The following is a 20074-nucleotide window of genomic DNA, read 5'->3' on the forward strand; positions in this document are numbered from 1 at the left end:
TCCCATAAATTTCTCAGGTCAATTCCCACTTGGCCTCTTAGAATATTTTAACCTAATTATCAAGCTCGATAAAATCCAAACTCTGGGTTCGTAGCCTATTCCAAAATTACTCGTTAAAACTCAAATTGGCTTTTCATACATATTAACCCAAAAGAAAAATTTTATAGTACTCGTGCTTGGCTTAAGCTTGGTGTTGGGCCTAGGTGTTATACGGTGCCTGTTATTTACGTATTCATCACTCTTAAGTCTTTTATTTCCCTTCCATTCACCTTCAACATATCATTCTTCCCCTTAATGGTCGGCCCGTATGAGCCCAAGCCCATTGCATCCACCACTCCGATATTATAGGCTTAGGCTTGGGCTGTTTAAGAATTAATAGATCTATCCCTTTTTTGCCCTCCCACTTCCCTGAATGATCTCCTTCGCTTTCCACTCCATCAACCATCAGATTACTATTATTTAACTGATCTTGGTTTTGAACTGTCCCACTATATTGTTTGCTTATTTGTTCCACAACATCCGCCACCATATCATTTAGTTCTTCATCCATATCCAGTAGTCCATGTTTCTTGGCATTTTCAAGATTCTTTGATTTGCCAATTACCAAATCGCCATTGCCTATCCCTATCGAATTGGAGCTTTCTTCCGATCGGCTACCCTCATCTTGTTCTGCTTCCACCATATGCTTATTACTGCTTCCTTCCTTCTTTTTCTCTTGGCTTCCAATTCAGAGATGATTCATTCGATGAAAGATTGGATTATCACCTAACCAAGAGCCAAATTGTTGATTCTTCTTAATCATAAGAGTCCCCTGTTTGTTCCTGTCATGGTAGATTCCTTCTTCATGTATAACACATCCACATTCAAAACACATTCTCAAGAGTTTGTCATACTTAATTGGAATCCAAATTTTCTTCCCATTAACATTAATTGATCGACCCCTTGCTAGTGACTTTGACAACTGTATCTCAACTTTAACACGAAGAAATTTACCCCAACCAATTTCATTGTTAGGGACATCCACATCAATTATATTGCCCAATGACCTTCCAATCTGCTCTCCACTCTCAAGATTCATATAAACCAAAGGTAAGTTATGTAGTTGGACCCAGAACGTCTCACGATCAAAAGAGATCTTATTTGGTTGGGTAAAACCATCAAACATTTTCAAAACAAACAATCTACTGTCAAACAACAATGGCCTCCCATCCATCACTTTCTGTTTGTTAGTGTGGGCAGTAAAAATTACTACAAACATATTAGGTCCTACATCTTGGAATACAGCCAGTTTACTCACCTTCCAAAATTTTGACATTGTTGATGCAATTACCCCTTTGCCTATAGGCCGATCCATAAAAATTTTAACAATTAAGCTTCTTTCCCCCTTCTTACGTGATTCTTCCATATCTTCTCCACTTAATTCAATTGTCACAAACAAATTACTCCATAACTCTTCCAAATCCTCCTTCCCTTTATCTTTATATTCCATACTTGTAAGTTCGTAGCAATAAAAACTTTGAAACTCCACTGCTCTCTAGAGAGAAGCCGAGAGGAGATTAGATATGATATAAAAAATCTAGATAAGAACGTGTACAATGATTGCTCCATTCTTATTTCTATATAATAATATAATATATACTATCAACAACTAAAATATATTATATTAACAAGTATGATTGAAGTTGACAAGATTTAAAATAAAAATATATTAATTTTAGACAAATATATAAGCTTTTCTTAAAAAAAAAAACTCGTAATATAGGTGGACTTGAAAGAATTTTTAAAGAATAAAGTTATATTTGGATTTAAAAAGCATCTCTATTCATTTCATATCATCTCATCTAATTATTATAATTTTTTTAAATTCTTAAATAAAATATAATAAATAATTTAATTTTTTTAAAAATCTTAAAATAAAAATAATATTAAAAAATAATATTCTAATAATATTTTATTCAACTTTTATTTTATCTCAACTCACTATCTAAAGTTCCAATGAATCATTCTCAATTACACGACTCTAAAATAAACTATTTAAAATATGTCACGTCAATAAATATAATAAATAAATATGATTAATATTGACAAACCTCAATGACAAATAATAGATTACTTTTAGGAACGAATAGAAGGGTTTTTTTTTTTTTTTTTTAAATATTACTCTATTTTAAATTTTATTATTCATAATTATATGGACAAAGTAAATGTGCCTATCAAATGTGCATACTAGTATAATTGAGTTTTTTTATTTTTTTTAATTTTTCTTTAAGCATTTTTTAAACATCCTTAACTATTAAAAAAAATAAAAATTCACTAATAATCACTTCCTTAACTATTAAAAAAATAAAAAAATATGAGTGAGTATGTTTAGTGGACATATTTAATAATCATACTATTATTTTCCTAATTCTATTTATTAATGTGATATATTTTAAGTAATTTTATATATTGCTACTTAAATGTATAATCCATTAAAAGCGTGTTATATCAAATATCACCACCATTTAAAATGATGAAAAATAAGATAAAAAAATCATTTCTCAAAACAAAATTAATAAAATTGAAATCTTTTTTTTTTTCCTTCCTTCTCCGAAAGGAAATCTCCTTAGTGCTGTAACAGTAACATATTTCGTGCTCTTTAGAAAAGCAAAAGGAATAAAGAAAAAGTAAAATATTAAATGTATTGAAAAAAAATTTATAAAAAGCTTATTATAAAAAATTTATTTATTTACATATCAATTCCTAATAAACTAAAAATTATAAAATTTGAAATTTAAATTTGAAATTTTTTTTAAAAAATTAATAGAATGAATCTTATAAATAAATAAATAATTTTATATACAATCGCAAAATACATAAACTTCGCGTAATTGTTTTGAAAAAGAGTGTGATCCACTATTAAAAAATTAATTTTTTTGATATTGATCTCATATTTTATTTATTTTTTTAAAATAATTATGTAGAGATTGTACAATGTAAAATTATAAATATATTTTTTCTAAATAAAAATAAAAATAAAATATAATACATATACCCTTAAAAAAACACAAACATGTGCCAAAACGTTACGTATATACTACTGCTCACGCACATCTCCTCGTCATCTGACCATTTTGGCTTTTCGGCTTTCAATGTACATCCGACGGTCCAGATTCCATCTGCCACCTCAAACTAGGGTTTCCCAGACCCACCCACCGACCTCGTATATATAATGTAACACGGTTTTCTCCGAACACGTGCGGTGCAGTGCAGTGCGGTTCGTTCTGCCCTCCCCCACACTCCCACCAAAAAAAAAAAAAATTAAAAAAAATTACCCAATTCTCTCTCTCCGTCGGCTTCCGGCGAGTCTCCGGATTGTATATCCGGTCGATTTATCCCCAACTCTCCTCCCCTATCCTCTATCGAAAAACCCCAAAATAAAAAAAAAATCCCCCAAATTTTACTTTCAAATCTCCTTCCTGGGTCCTTAGGTTTCTTGAAATTTCAGTCTAGAATCTGAGTTCTGACTGCCTGCTTTTCTATCTCTATAGGGCTAATCTCGATTAAGCAGAGGAGAGGGAAAGAAAAATTCGAAAAAAAGGAGGATCTACAAAGAGTTCGTGTTTACTTTTCTTTTGTCGGTGAAAAATGGCGCAGATTCAGGTTCAACATCAGACTCCCATGTCAGGTCCGAACGGTGTCGTTCCTGGCGCCGGTGGGAACCAGTTCGTGCCGACGTCGCTGTACGTTGGTGATCTTGACTTTAACGTCACGGACTCGCAGCTCTACGATCTGTTCAACCAGGTCGGCCAGGTCGTGTCGGTGAGGGTCTGCAGGGACATGAGCACCCGGAGATCTCTCGGTTACGGTTACGTCAACTATAGCAACCCTCAGGATGGTCAGTCTCTGCATCTTGCTCATTGTGTATTTATATATATTTTTGTCTTTGGCTTATTTATTGATTTTTTTTGTTGCATCCTGGTCGATTGTTGTGCTGTGATTTTCTGAACTGGATAACTTGTTAGAACATGACTTTCCCAAATGATTGCAAATGGCTGCGTACTATTCAAGGATTTGCATTTTTCACCGAGGTTTTAATGTGAACAAATTTGTTTCCTGTACATGTCTTTTCCTTGCAGAGTCTATCAGTCGGATTTGGTAGGGGGCTATGTGATTTTGTATTCTATCAAATTGGGCATTTTTATATCAGGCCCACAAAAGATTTAAGCTTCGTTTGGTTTTTAAACATCTCTCAACTCATCTCAACTCATCATTACAACTTTTTCAAATCTCAACATAAAATATAATAAATAATTCAATTTTTTCAAATTTTAAAATAATAATAATATTAAAAAATAATATTTTATCATCTCAACTCAACTCAATTTAACTCACTTCAACATCCAAACGCAACCTTAAACGATTTTACTTGATTTCTTTTTTTTTTTTTTTTTGTTGGAATAACATCGTATAAATAATAGTGCATACTTCAACTTTTGTCATAAGGATGTAATTACTTGTAGCTTTACATGTTGCAATCAATCATAATAATTACATATGTTTTGTTTTCAGTGTTCGAGTGTTTGTGTATATCATGTTTCATGTGATACTTTTTTCTAGCAATGTGTAGAAAGGATTACTTCATGGTTATATTGAATATTTTCTAGCAGTAATTCTTTGTTATTTTGGTGTGAAATTAACATGTAACGGCTTTATCTGGTACACCAACATTCGACTGTATTTTCATTAGTTGCTTCTTACCTGTAGCGGCAAGGGCATTGAATGTACTGAACTTCACTCCAGTGAACAACAAGCCCATCAGAGTCATGTATTCTCAACGGGACCCTAGCGTTCGCAAGAGTGGAACTGCAAATATATTCATTAAGGTATTCATATTTGGGTGACCCATTTGTGCCCTCCCCTCAACCATGTTTCTCCTTCTGTTTCTGGTACTCTATGAGTACTGTATGCATACTTTGTAGAATGTATTGGTGGTGGTTTGGCTGGTTGGGATATTTTTTTGGTACAAAGTTGGATATCTTGTGTGCATTCCAGAAAATAGTATTTAGGTTGGGCCAGGTTTTAGGTGACCTGCACTTCAATTGGGTTGGCATATTTCTTCTTTTCTGGTTTGGTCCCCCTCGCGCTTTCTCTTCCCATCAGACACATAGTGTAGGCAAAGGGATTGATCATTACGTATTTGTTCTATCCTCTGTGTCTTACTCTAGGAGTTGAGGGATGTATTCTAGTAATATTCATGAACTAAACATCCACCTGTATAAAATTTTATAGCGAATCCTCTTGGGTGCAAACAATTCTTAAGAGCCATTGGCTTGAGGGACTTTCCCCTTGAAATACTTGAGGTGCACTTGCGGAAACTCCTTGCTGAGGCTTGTGCACCCTCGGGATTAGTCGAGACGCTGTTCTCAGACACCTGATGCCATTAAAAAAATTTATAGCGTTGGCTGATTCTTCCATTTTGTGATTTGTTATGTTGTTTTGCTAATAATGCTTTGATTGAATTATTGGCTTCTGTTTTTATTTTTATTTTTATTTTTTTCATGTTATATGGTGCGTGCAGAATCTGGACAAGGCAATTGACCCCAAAGCATTAAAGGATACATTTTCTTCTTTTGGAAATATTCTCTCATGCAAGATAGCTACCGATGCCAATGGCCAGTCCAAAGGCTATGGTTTTGTTCAATTTGACAACGAAGAGTCTGCACAGAATGCAATAGACAAGTTAAATGGAATGCTGCTCAATGACAAACAAGTGTTTGTGGGACACTTTCTTCATAGGCAGGAAAGAGAAAGTTCTTTAAATAAAACAAAATTTAATAATGTTTATGTGAAAAATCTATCGGAAGCCACAACAGATGAAGACTTGAAGAAAAGTTTTGGTGAATATGGACCAATTACTAGTGCTGTAGTGATGAGGGATGCAGATGGAAAATCAAAGTGTTTTGGTTTTGTCAACTATGAAAATGCAGATGATGCTGCTAAAGCTGTTGAGGCACTAAATGGGAAGGTGGTTGATGACAAGGAGTGGTATGTTGGGAAAGCCCAGAAAAAATCTGAAAGAGAGCTTGAACTGAGAGGAAGATTTGAGCAGAGTATGAAGGAAGCTGTTGACAAGTATCAAGGAATGAATTTGTATATTAAGAATTTAGATGATAGTATTAATGATGAAAAGCTGAAGGAAATGTTCTCGGAGTTTGGTACAATCACTTCGTGCAAGGTTCGTAAATAGCTTATTTGTATGCTGTCAACCTGAAATCCTAATTCTCTGTCTCCTATTATCTTGGCAGTAAGTTTTTGCCCTCACTTTACAGGTCATGCGCGATCCCAGTGGAATCAGTAGAGGCTCTGGATTTGTTGCTTTCTCAACTTCTGAAGAAGCTTCTCGTGCTGTAAGTCTAGACTTCATGGTGGTGTTGTAAATAAAATCTGAAACTGATGTGTTATTGCTTATTTACAGCTTGATGCAATGAATGGTAAAATGGTTGTCAGCAAACCTCTCTATGTTGCACTTGCACAGCGGAAAGAAGACAGGAGGGCAAGGTTACAGGTATGATTAACAAGGAGCATATTTGAATGTAACTTGGATAGACCATCTTGCTGCTGCATCTTTTTTTTTTTTTTTTTTTAATGTAAGTATCAAATTCCTCAATCAACTGAAGTTTCAGGATTATCAATTTCTCCAATCATTACAATTGAAGTGTTGTTTCTGTTGTAGTGTTTTAGAAGTCCCATCATAATTTATTGATAAAACAAGTCCCATAATAATAAGGGCTTGTAGAATTTATTTTTAGATTGAAAGTTTTGGACTATTTTGGTCTCATCAATATATATATATATATATATATATATATATATTTATAAGTAGGTTTCATCAGTGTGAATTGAAAGTTGATCTGATCAGTTTTTCATTTAATATCAAATGATCTATACCTGATGTGCTGCTAATTGTGTGTGGTGGTCGGTGTGGAGTAATTATTAGATAGTTCAGAAGTACAGACACATAGTACTCCCATCCTATCATAGTATTCAATTTCATTAAAAATTAGTGTTTACATAAGCAATTTTAAGAGCTAATTGCAAAATCAGTACATGAGTTTTCACATTTTTGCAATTCGATGCCTTAGTTTTCAATTTTTGCAAAACTGATACCTAAAATTCAAGAAACTCTCAAATAGGTACCTCTGCTAGAAAATTCAGTTTTCAATTTTCACGTTTTTGCAATTCGATGCCTCAGTTTTCATAACCCCAAGGGGTTGGCCCAAGTGTCGAAGGCCTTGGTCTTGGGGTATCATTCCTTTCAAGGTCCAAGGTTCAACACCTCATGGGTGCAAACAATTTTTTGGGACTATACCCCTTGGTGAAACGCCAGCGATTTAACCAATTCCGTGTAAGAAAACTTCCGAGGGTGCTGTGCACGGGACCGGAGTTTACTCTGCAGGGGTGGGTCTGAAAGGCCCTACCTTGGAGAGGTTCCCAGACAAAAAAAAAAAAAAGGTACCTTTGTTAGAAAATTGACAGAAGGCCACGTGTCCGTCTCTAATTGGCTGACATGTGGCATCAATATCCACATTAGTTAATCAACGAATTACACATGGCGTATGGGTGCCACGCCGTTAATTTTCTAACAGTAAAATTAACGGAGGCACTGAATTGCTAGTTTCTTGAAGTTTAGGTATTAATTTTGTAAAAGTTGAAAACTAAGACCTTGAATTGCAAAAACAAGGAAACCCAGGTACTAACTTTTTACTAATTTTGATTTTAATGGCATGACATATTGGGATAGGAAAGGACTACCACATCATTCATACTCCAGGAGTATCTAATAATTTTCTGTTGGTAAGATTGTTCTTATACTAAAATGAAGTAGTATGAAAAAACTCTTGATTAACTCTTGATTTTTTAAGGTTTATTTTGTGAATATGAGATGTATTAATTTTGTACTTGGTAGTCTTCTTCAGATCTTCCTTATGATGAATATTCTCTCTTTTATTTAGTTTTTTTGTGTCCGACACAATCTGATGTCCCATATTCTTTATTGGTCTAGAAAGGTGTTGATGAAATTTGGTTTTGTAGTTCCCTTTTTGAGACATTGAGAAGTAGTCTAACAGATGTAATTAAAACAATGGTTTAAGTGGTAAAGGCCTTGGGCTTGAGGGTATGCTTTCCCCAAGTCTCCCTTGAATTACTCGAGGTGCACTTGTGAGAAATTTCTTGCCTCAGGCTTGTGCACTCCCAAGATTACTTGGGACACTGTTCTCAGACACTTGGTGCCAATCTCCCAAAAAAAAAAAAAAAAAAAAACACAATGGTTCAAAGTTGTGCGTGCGCATATTTAAAGTTCTTTAATTGTTCATCCCATACTGGTTAGGAGCTACTTATCGACTACTAATGGCATTAGTCTCTTCTTTGGGGCCTTTTAAGTTGTAGTTTAGCTGTGATACCCTATATGATAAGTGAGGATAGGTGGTGTATGGGATTCCACATTGTTTGGAAAGGAGAAATTTTTGCTCTTTATAATGTTTCAATGAGGCTCCAATTGTATCATTGACTAGTCATTTTGGAGTATAAGTCATATGGTTTGGGTCTTCTATTGGAGTGTTACAAATGGTATCAGAGCATATCCTAACAAGAAATGTGGAACTTAAACTGTGCCACCTACGATGGATTGACCCGACGAGGACGTCGAAAATTTAAGGGAGTAGATTTTGATATCCCATATGATAAGGATAAGGGTAGGTGGTATATGAGATCCCACATTGCTTTGGAATGAGAAGTTCTTACTCTTTATAAGATTCCAATGAGGTTCCAATTTTATCATTGATCTAGTTCTTTTAAAGTATAGGCCATGTAGTTTTGGCATTCCATTAGGGCGTTACAAATGGTATCAGAGCCTACTCCAATTAGAATGTAGGACTTGAGCCTGCCACCTACGATGGACAGGCTCGATGAGGATGTCGGGAATTTAGGGGGAGGGGGAGATTGTGATACCCCATATGATAAGTGAGGGTAGGTGGTGTATGAGATTTTACATTGCTTGGGAAGGAGAAATTATCGCTCTTTATAAGTCTTCAATGGGGTTCCAATTGTATCATTAATTAGTCCTTTTGGAGTATATGCCATGTGGCTTTTACTTTCTATTGCATTACGTTAGCCAGTCTGGTTTCACTCAATTCTGTGTTCTGTAGTTGAGAGAAATAATATAAAACTTTTATACTGGGAAAGAAGCTAATTGTTGTTCATAACCTTTTTCTTAATTTATTAGTGAATAGCAAGATAAAGAAGTAAAAATGTTGTCTTTAGAGTATTATCTCTTTCTCTCTCTATATATATATATAGAGAGAGAGAGAGAGAATATCTTCAAACCAGACTGGGTGTTTTTGTGCATTTTACACTTTCTAATGAGAGGGTGACACATCATTAATCTATTATTCTTACCGTAGATCTACTTACAAATTACAAAATCTCTTTTTTCTTTGTGAGTCCATTTCTCTCTCTTCCCTTTCTCTCAAGCCCTTGCCTGTGAGTCCGTTTCTCTCACCAAGTCGATCTCAGTCTATACAATTGAGAACAATTAAACATAACATCACAATTCTTCCCATTCCAACGAAAGGAAAATTTTCACATAACTAAGGCCACTGTTTGGATATAGAAACGGTCTCATCTTATCTCATCATTACAATTTTTCTAAATTCCCACATAAAATATAATAAAGCACTACTCACTGCAATTGAGGCGAGCCACACGCTTGAAACCAAATATAAGTTTAAGAAAAGTAGGGAGTTAAAGAATCTTTCTTGGGCAATCCACTACGATACTAAGGGAGCTAGCTCAAGTCGAGAGAAGGCTAGAAGGAGGGCTTTGTGAAGACGTTCCCGTTGTGGGATGTAGGGGATGGGGTCGGGGAGGTGTATCGATAGTTTTCCAATTCGGGCTTGGTGTATTTTGGGTAGGTTTTCATGGGATTTTGGGTCATTAGGGGCTTTCTTGTATGGGCTAGGTGTTTTTCTTGTATACGTCCAGTGTACTTAGTTACTCCTATTGATTATATATATATAATATTATTATTTATAAAAAAAAACAATTCAACTTTTTCAAATCCCAAAACAAAAATAATATTCTAATAATATTTTATTCAACTTTCATCTAAAACCATCTCATCTCATTTCACTATTCAAATGGGGCCTAAAAGATTAATCATCTACCTTCCAGATGTTAAAATCATTGCAATTACTAAGAAATTAGGTTTTTTTTTCTGTGTACTGTTTCTATTATTTTCTCGTTCACTGAGCAGAACTAAAAGAAAAAGTTTCTGACTAAGAAACAGTCAGGGCTTTTACAAGCACATATCAGCAAGAAAATCCCAGCTTTCTCTTGTTCCTTCTGTTCCCAATTCTTTTCCTCCAACCACAGCCTGCTGTCCAACCCACTCCTTATCCTAAACATGAAAACAGCGCACCAGATGTTGGATTCAAGAACTAGTCATGAACATCCCACATCATCTACTAGCAATCCATCTACAAAGATTGCTGGGTTCCCCCTAAAATTCCACCTGAAAATCCAAAAAATATTGAAAGGTTTTTCCCCATCTCAGATCTGTCGACAGGCTTGAGGGAGAATTATCTCAGCGGCTTGAGAGAGAGAGAGAGAGAGAGGGTGTGTATGCTATGCTATACTGTATACGTGTTACCATTCCATTGGGGGGTGTAAATCCTATTTTTGCACCACGTCCAGTCTGGAGGGCCTCTTATATATATATATATGTTAAAACTTATTTCCCAACAAAGAAAGAAAAGGCACGAAGGCTAGAGGCTAGAGCCTTGGTGCATAGGGAGCATAAAAAGACCATCAATGTAGAAAATCAGAGTCAATTGCCTGAAATGTGTAACATTATCAAAACACCAGAAGATAAAATTCGAGTGAACAGAGGGTGAAGAGATGAAATCTAGGAAAAAACTGCCAAAACTCGAAGATTGGAATTGTAACATTCCCAAAAGCTCTGATGTCATGCTGATTTAGACCCCCCACATATTGCATACTGGTACTGTGGGCAAGGCCACACCTGTTGTACTCTTCCTATGATTCTTCTCTAATAGCCCAATTGCTGAATCAGTATTTTGATTTATCCATGATATGCCTTACAGAAGAAAGGCCATAGACCATAATACTGATAAGTATTTCCTGTAATACCTACCTTCTGACAAATGGACGGCAATAATAAATTTGGTTGCGGTTCACAATGTATTTCTATGCTCCTCTCTCTCTCTCTCTCATCTTTTCGAGTAATTGAATGTTTTATTTCATTTATGCAGGCACAGTTTTCACAGATGAGGCCAGTTGCTATGGCACCTTCTGTTGCTCCACGTATGCCGATTTACCCTCCTGGTGCACCCGGTCTTGGTCAACAATTTTTATATGGGCAAGCACCTTCGGCTATGATTCCTCCACAGGTAATTGCACTTGATAATATGTTACATATATAGTAGTTCATCTAGATTTTATACTTGAATTTGACCATCTACATCCTTTCATAATTGTTAGATTATTGTCATATGATAGAACAATTTGGTTAATATAACGGATTTAGGGTTTACTATTGTTTGATATCACACGCCCTTCAAAATTTAAGGAATCTTAGATTCTAAAACGGTGCATTTCAAGACTTCTGAAATCATGTCAACTTGTGGGCCTCTTTATTTAAGACAATTTAAATTTTTCATGATAAGCTTGAAGCATCTGTCTAGTATTTTTAATTTTGTAGTAGTTGGGATCAATGTTTTTATTTTGAGACTAGGAGTATTATGTGATGTGGTATATGAATGCTCGGAGATTAGATTTTGTTTCATATAATCTTTTTTATATTCGTTGCCCTAATCTTTTCTATCTTTTGGAAAATTACATTTTGTACTCATGAAATACCACTATTTTATTATTATTTTTTTCCCAGTTTTTATCCTAAACTATTAAAGCAGGCAACTTGCACCCTAAGAGTGCTAGCAAATGAGTCCAATGCTCAAAATTTGATGATTTTAGCTTTAAAATCCTGGCATTGGATTCACCATATACTCAAATGTCAAGCTTTTAGCTACAGTACATCGTTTCCTAATTTTGAGCCATAATATATTTAAGTTGGGAAATAATAATGTAAGTATCAAATTAAATTATCAATTAACATATAGTTAGTGTAATTGTAAAATATGAAAAAAATAAATTAAAAATATTATTATTAACAAAATAATATTATATTATTATTTTGATGAATCCAATAGCTAATCCAATGTAGGGTTATGGATAGAGAGGTTTTGGGTTTATGAAAAACATGTACTTTTCATCAAATTTTGAAGATGAAAATGATGAAGCCAATGCTAATGCTCTAAGCTATCAAATTTTTGCAATTCGTACTAGGTTAATGACCATCCAAGTCATAAAAGGACATTAAGCACAATCTCAAATGTCAGAGGGTGCAAATTGCCAAAATTTGGTAGTTTAGAGTGTATATTTCCATATTTGGTAATTTAGGGTGCAAAAGATGATGGTAGTTGTGAAAGTATAACTTTTTTTTGGAATTGATTATGGTGCTTTGTTTTGAACGAATCTAGGGACACCTTAATAGGTAAATTTTAATTATCTAGATCTGTTTTTACTTTCTTAAGAAATATTCTCAATGCCTAGTTATTTGTTGGAGATTTACGTAAGCAGAACTTGTTTTTATGAGTTTTGTAGAAGAGTTATCTGGAAATTTACAGGCGGCCAAGGGTAGTAACTCATTGTCAGTTGACACCTGTTTGAGATTGTTAGCAGTTTTGAACCGATTAATATTCTTCAAAGCATGTTGTCACATTGTCTGGTAGGGTTGTTAGTGTCATAAGTAATAATCTTAATTTGTACCCTTGTCGATTTTATTTGGCTCACTTGGTGCATAATGAATCAAGCTCAGTTTAATTTTGATCTCTTTAATTCTAAAATTTTCAAAAGCATGCCATGACATTGTGTGATTGTGGTTAAAGTTTGAATTTTAATCTGAACTTGGATTAACTTTGAAATATAACTGAAATTAATCCCATTTTGATTTTGATCTCTTTGTATTTTCAAACTTATTTAATTTATATCAAGTAGCATAATATTTGATTGGACTCTGCTGGGCTTGTTTACAAAGTGACCTGCATGTAGCTGTAATTGCACTTCACTCACAAGTGATTGCAGTTAGAAGTGGCCAGATTCTTGAAATGCCTTTGGAGTAAATGTGATTTGTATATAATTGAGCATGATGCCCAAGAAAAGGAATAAAAAAGGATCTTTGTTTAGGAGTGCGTATTTTGAAGACTAAAGTGGTTAGAAATCTTGTGTATTGGGGTTTGTCGTAAATGTGCTTCATTTGACCTTTTAGATCAGGAGCATTATATTTTTTCCCCAAAAGTCTTACCTATTTTTTGAATGGTTCTATCCATTGCGGTACCTATAAAAAAAGTGCTTCTATCGGTTTTAATGATTTCCATTTTGGTATAACCGATAAAAAAAAATGATTTCCATATTGGTATTCCATCTATTGATTGTCTTGCATCAGCTATTCTGAGTTGTGGTAATGATTCTCTTGGCAAAAATATTTTGTAGGCTGGGTTCGGTTACCAGCAGCAACTAGTTCCTGGAATGAGGCCTGGAGGAACTCCAATGCCAAATTTTTATGTTCCACTGGTCCAACAGGGTCAGCAAGGCCAGCGCCCAGGAGGCCGGCGTGGAGCTGGTCCTGTGCAGCAAACACAACAACCTGTACCAATGATGCAGCAGCAGGTCAATTGAAAAATTTATTTTGCATTTCATTTGTGTTTTAAGTTGCTGATTGTGCCGTATTGAATAATTCTGTTTCATTGCCAAGATGCTTCCTCGGGGACGTTTCTATCGTTACCCACCTGGTCGCAACATGCCAGATGCTCCAATGCCAGGTATGGCTGGAGGCATGCTGTCAGTTCCTTATGACATTGGTGGTGGGCCAATGAGGGATGCTGTGCTTGGACAACCTATGCCCATTCAGGCTCTGGCTACTGCTCTTGCAAATGCTACCCCCGAGCAACAGAGAACGGTGCGTCCAGCCCTTATTTCTTTTTGGTTGTAGTTTTATGTTCATCTGCTGGCATAGATATTATTCCTTATACTGAACTTCTAGGATCCGAATATTAATTCCTCTTTCTCTCATTCTCATGGGTTGTCAGATGCTGGGTGAAGCCTTATACCCTCTAGTGGATCAGCTAGAGCACGAGTCAGCAGCCAAGGTTACTGGTATGCTTCTGGAAATGGACCAGACTGAGGTTCTGCATCTGCTCGAGTCACCAGATGCTTTGAAGGCAAAAGTTGGAGAGGCCATGGAGGTCCTGAGGAATGTTGCACAGCAGCAGGCTAACAGCTCTGCTGATCAGTTAGCTGGATTGTCTCTGAATGACAATCTTGTCAATTGAGCGGGATCGATCGAAAGGGGTGCATTTGATGTTGTGTGGTTTGAACCATTTGGATTGAATTTATGTCTTTGTTCCCTGGCTTTGTTGATGATGACAAGGTTTAAAGTTGGATTTTAGCTATGCTTTTTTATTTCTCTATTGTGTAGGATTCGTAGTCTTGCTACACCAGCTGTGTTTTGGTGAACTAAAACTGGAAAGGATCTCGACTTTTGGCTATTGTTATTTTCTTATAACTCCTTCCTTTCCTGTCTCCTTGAACCCTGTTTTTAGCTACGTTCTATCGTCTTCAATGATGTGGTAATTGAGGGAAAAAATCACTACTTCTCGTCTCATGTAATCTTCTTTTCCTCTTCAAGGTGACCTGACTTGGGAACCTGTCTTTCATTGCATGCACTTTTTTTAACTTGTCCCCACGTACATCTCAACATCCCTCAAAATTTCCTAGCACTCAAAAGGACAAAAGAAACGCAGAGAAAATTTGCTTGCGTTTGTCCTCATCACCAATCATTACGATGCAAGTCGTTTGGCACAAACTGCATGGTTTTTTCGATTTTGGGAATTTATCAAGACACCCATTTATTTTCACTTTTTTAAATCGAGACTCAAAAATTTCAAATTCTTCGAGTATTTGTAACACTCAACTAAGAAATTTGGAAAGAAAATGGAATTTACTCACTTAGAGGGTGAAGCCTCCAGAACAATGGAGAGGAAAAGAAAGGCAATTGATAGAAACTGTATTTAATAACCAAATAATATTCTTTGATGATTGTTCCGTTGTTCCCACAGGCCGTTGTTCCCGCAGGCCTTATACCAACAGATTCCCACTAACAGCTAGTAGTGCATCCTCCAATCACATGGCAGGATTCATAACAAACTAAGGGTAAAATAAGCATAGAGAAATACGGTGAATTAAAATAGTAAACGAGCCATATAAGGCTTAAAGTGTCAAAGCAATAAATTGGGCCCAACCCATAGTCGCATATCAGTTTGTTGAGCCCAATCCACGTCTTCCGTGTCCCTAGCCCACGTCCAGCCCAGATCCTCTCTTAGCCCTAGCATGCATGTGCGACAAATATCCCTCCTCTTCAGAAAACCTTGCCCACAAGGTGTGTCTAGGTTTCTCTCAAATTCGAATATGGCTCCCATGTCGCATCTTCCCTACGCTGCCCTTGCCAACAAACTAGGAGCTCCATGAGGGCTTGATTCTTGCATTTCCGCATCCTATGGGCCACAATCTCCTCGGGTTCGGGTTTAATCACCCCTTCGGTGTTGACTGGAGGCAGAGTTGGAAGTGTTGAAGTCTCGTGCCCTAGCTTCCTCTTCAGCTGCGATACGTGAAATACAGGGTGGATGGACGTCGTAGGTGGCAGTTCAAGCCGATAAGCCACCTTCCTGATCTGTTGTGTCGTGGGCTTGATTCTTGCATTTCCTCATCCTATGGGACACAATCTCCTCGAGTTCGGGTTTAATCACCCCTTTGGTGTTGACTGGAGGTAGAGTTGGAAGTGTTGAAGTCCTATGCCCTAGCTTCCTCTTCAGCTGCGATACGTGAAATACCGGGTGGATGGATGTCGTAGGTGGCAGTTCAAGCCGATAAACCACCTTCCCGATCTGTTGTGTCACCTGAAAAGGCCCGTAATAACGGGGTGAAAGTTTCAAGCTTTGTCTTCGAGCCACTGTCATCTGCCTATATGGCTGTAACTTGAGGTAAACCCACTCTCTAACTTCAAAAGTTTCATCCTTTCTCTTCAAATTTTCATCTCTTCATGCATTGTTGGGCTTTGTGTAGATTATGTTTCAACAATTGCATTATGTGGTCTATGATTTTGAGGTTCTCTTCCACAACTTCGACTTTAGTGGTCCCTGAAACATAGGGTAGTAACTTTGGATGCTCGTATCCGTATATGGCCTTAAATGGGATGGTTCGGGTCGATGAGTGGTAGTTAGTGTTGTACCACCACTCGGCTAAGGAAACCCAGTGAGCCCAGGACTTAGGCTGATCGCCCACAAAGCACCATAGGTAGTTCCCCAGGCTTAGACTAGTCAGATTTCATCTCCTGACATACTTCACATTCTCTTATAAATTTCTTTAAATCTGACCTCATGCCAGGCCAATGAAATTCTCTTTTTACACAATGTAAGGTCTTGTCATACCCTGAGTGGCCCCCTAAAGGCCCATTATGGAGGGTCTGTAACACCTTGAGTCTAGAATCACCATGATTGGGCACACATAGCCTTTGTTTGTAGTAAATCAACCCATATTTCACTGTGAATTTCTGAGGAAGCTGGTCTTTTTCCCATTGAGTGATCAGCTTGGAGGTATAGGGGTCTTGCGTGGAACCCCCCCTTTCCCCCTTTTTTAATTCTTCCCACCAGTTAGTGGTAGGTGATGACAAAGCAGAAATGCTTACTTCCACCTCCTCCTTCCCACCTTCATCCCTTCAAGAAAGGGCATTAGCCACTTTATTCTCAGTACCCTTCTTATACTCAACCCTCAAGTCATATCCCAATAGTTTAGACACCCATTTTTTTTTTGCATGGGAGTGCCAACCTTCTATTCCAATAGGAATTTAAGACTTTGATGGTCTGTTCTTACTGTAAAAATCTGCCCAATCAAGTAAGGTCTCCATTTTTGGATGGCAGCCACTAAAGCGAACAATTCCTTCTCATAAGTAGACCAGGCCAGCACCCTTCCCTTTAAGGCCTGTCTAAAATAGGCAATGAGCCTAATTTTTTGCATTAGTATAGCCCTAATGGCTTTCCCTGAGGCATCACACTCTATGATGAAAGGGAATGTGAAGTCTGGTAAGGCTAGGACAGGGGGATTAGTGACTGCTTCCTTAAATTTGATAAAAGCCTCTCTAGTCTCAGGGGTCCAACTGAACTGGTTCTACTTTAACATGCTGGTTAAAGGCCTTGCAATGCCCCCATAACCCCTTATAAACCTCATGTAGTATCTCGTGAGATCCAAGAAGTCCCTAAGAGCCTTTAGTGTGATCGGGAAAGGTCATTCCTCCATAGCTCTAATTTTTTCTGAATCTGCTCTCACCCCACCAGCAGATATTAAATGCCCCAATTAAGACACCTCAGCTCAAGCAAACCTGCATTTCGAGGGATTAGCTAGTAAGCTGTGTGCCCTTAGAGTCTCCAAGGTCAGTTTTAAATGCTGCCCATGATCCTCCAAATTTTTGCTATAGACTAGGATGTCGTCAAAGAAAATCAGAATAATTCTTCTTAAGTATGGCTTAAATATTTTATTCATTAAGTTTTGGAAGGTTAAGGGGACGTTAGTTAGCCTAAATGGCATAACTAGGAACTCACAGTGGCCCTCATGTGTTCTAAAGGCCGTCTTAGGGATATCTTCCTCCCTTACCCTTATTTGGTGCTAACCCGAACGTAAGTCCAGCTTTGAAAACAATTTAACCCCATTGAGTTCATCAAGCAGCTCCTCCACTACTGGTATGGGGTATTTGTCTTTGATAGTGGCCTTATTAAGGGCCCCATAGTCCACACACATCCTCCAAGACCCGTCAGCCTTTCTCACCAATAGCAAGGGTGAGGAAAATGGACTTTGATTGGGCTGAATTACCCCAGTTGACAGCAGTTCTTTGATGATTTTTTCAATCTCATCCTTCTAGAAGTAAGGGTACTTGTAGGGTCTCACAGACACAGGCAGTGTGTTGGGTTCTAAGTTGATGGAGTGATCATGTGCCTTGTTAGGTGGCAGCCCTTGAGGTTCCCCAAAAATATCAACAAATTGATCTAATAGGTGCTTTATGTGCACAGGCACCTGTTACGCTCAAAAATTTTATCAGCCTCCATTAAATGCAGCAATAAACCCTTTTTTTCCAGTTTATGGTTTTTATTGAGTCCCTCAAACTCAATTTTGGTTGTAGGGCTTAAACCCTTCAACTTAATGGAACTTCCACCCTGCTAGAACTCCAGGGTCAGATCTGAAAAATTCCAAGTATTGGCCCCAATTCCCTCAGTCATTTTACCCCTAACACTATGTCACAGCCGGCTAAAACCAGCACATGAACTTCTGTAGAAAAGTTATTTCTCTCTACTCTAAACTTTAATTTAAGACAACTTCATTCACTAGTGAGTAGCTCACCATTAGCCACCTTCACATTCACCTTGTCCTCCCCCTTCACTTCCAGATTTCCCTTTCTTACCACTAAGGGATCTAAGAAATTATGGGTATTTCCTGAGTCAACTAGTATGACCACTTACTGGTCCCCCACTCTGCCCCTCAATCTCATGGTCTTGCGATTTTGGGAACCTAACAAGGCATGTAAGGAGATTTATGGTTGGGTGTTGAGTGTTGGGCTAAGGTTTCTTCTTCCCCACTTTCCTCCCCAAAGTCCTCTTCTACCTCCTCAATAAGAAATAATTTTGGGTTGGAACATTTGTGGTTTGGGTTCCATTTTGAATCGCAGTAATAACATAATCATTTATCCCTGCGATCTTTCATTTAGGCTTGATTTATTTTTTGCATTAGAACTAGGGCTTTGGGAAGTCCTTTGGGTGCGGTGGTTGGTTTGTAATAAGGTTTTCTGGTATTTGTGGTTTCAGGTATGGGCAATATTCCCTTAGAACTTCTCCCTATTGCTCCCAATAATTTCTCTTGTATCCTTGCTAGGCTATAGGCAGTAAGTAGTTTTTCTAGTTTGAACATTTTCACAGGTAACCTTATATCATCACTCAGACCACTCAAAAAACAACTGAGTTTGTAAGATTTAGATAAGCCTCCTAGCCTATTCAACAAGGCCTCAAAACTGGATTTATAATCCTCCACAGTCCCCACTTGCTTCAAATGGGTTAACAACTCCATGGGGTCATCATATGAGCTAGGTCCAAACCTAGTTAACAAGACTTGAGTGAAACCTTCCTAATGGTCCACACCACCAATTTCTTCTAGGTCTTGGAATCAAATGAGGGTTTGACCCTCCATATGAAAGGATGTCAACCTCAATTTTTTTTGTGTAAGTTTATTGTAAAAATTAAAGAGATGGTTGGCCTTATAAAGCCATCCCGTGGGTTAATGCTAACATTTCGGTTTCCACTATTTTAAATTGAGACTCTGTAGATTTGTTCAGATTCATCAATCCCTCTTGTAATTGACTCATTCTTGTACCATCTGCCATTGTAAGCACAATGAGATCGAAATCTCTGATACCAGATTGTAACACTTAGCCAAGAAATTAGGGAAGAAAATGGAATTGACTCACTTGGAAGGTAAGAAGCCTCCAGAACAATGGAGAGGAAAAGAAATGCAATTGATAGAAACTGTATTCAATTACCAAATAATATTCTTTGATGATTGTTTCGTCGTTCCCACAGGCCTTATACCAACAAATTCCCACTAACAGCTAGCAGTGCATCCTCCAATCACATGGCAGGATTCATAACAAACTAAGAGTAAAATAAGCATAAAGAAGTACATTGAATTAAAATAGTAAATGAGCCGTATAAGGCTTAAAGTGTCAAAGCAATAAACTAGGCCCATCCCATGTATGTTGAGCCCAATCCAAGTCTTCCGTGTACCTAGCCCACGTCCAGCGCAGATCCTCTCTTAGCCTCAGCATGCGCGTGTGACAGTATCAAACTTCCGTTACAAGATTTAG

The 20074-nt window shown here is 37.1% G+C and overlaps 1 protein-coding gene across 1 annotated transcript; it reads left to right on the forward strand.

The window, feature by feature from the left end:
- The first annotated feature begins 3232 nt into the window (after positions 1-3232).
- LOC108990379 (polyadenylate-binding protein 2-like) lies at positions 3233-14720 on the forward strand. The gene is made up of 9 exons (XM_018964320.2): positions 3233-3877; positions 4747-4865; positions 5561-6217; positions 6312-6389; positions 6458-6547; positions 11310-11447; positions 13609-13785; positions 13871-14074; positions 14205-14720. The coding sequence occupies exons 1-9, from the start codon at positions 3628-3630 to the stop codon at positions 14445-14447; spliced, it is 1956 nt and encodes a 651-aa protein (XP_018819865.1). The 5' UTR covers positions 3233-3627; the 3' UTR covers positions 14448-14720.
- Positions 14721-20074: the final 5354 nt, after the last annotated feature.

The sequence above is a fragment of the Juglans regia genome, chromosome 15 (genome assembly GCF_001411555.2).
Source record: "Juglans regia cultivar Chandler chromosome 15, Walnut 2.0, whole genome shotgun sequence".
Classification (NCBI taxonomy): domain Eukaryota; kingdom Viridiplantae; phylum Streptophyta; class Magnoliopsida; order Fagales; family Juglandaceae; genus Juglans; species Juglans regia.

What these genes read in the sequence shown, in the direction of transcription:
- LOC108990379 (XM_018964320.2), top strand. Translation starts at nt 3,628, where the DNA reads ATGGCGCAGATTCAGGTTCAACATCAGACTCCCATGTCAGGTCCGAAC. An exon ending in TACCAATGATGCAGCAGCAG is followed by an intron (nt 13,786 to 13,870) that starts GTCAATTGAAAA and finishes TTCATTGCCAAG; the next exon opens with ATGCTTCCTCGGGGACGTTT. An exon ending in CCCCCGAGCAACAGAGAACG is followed by an intron (nt 14,075 to 14,204) that starts GTGCGTCCAGCC and finishes ATGGGTTGTCAG; the next exon opens with ATGCTGGGTGAAGCCTTATA.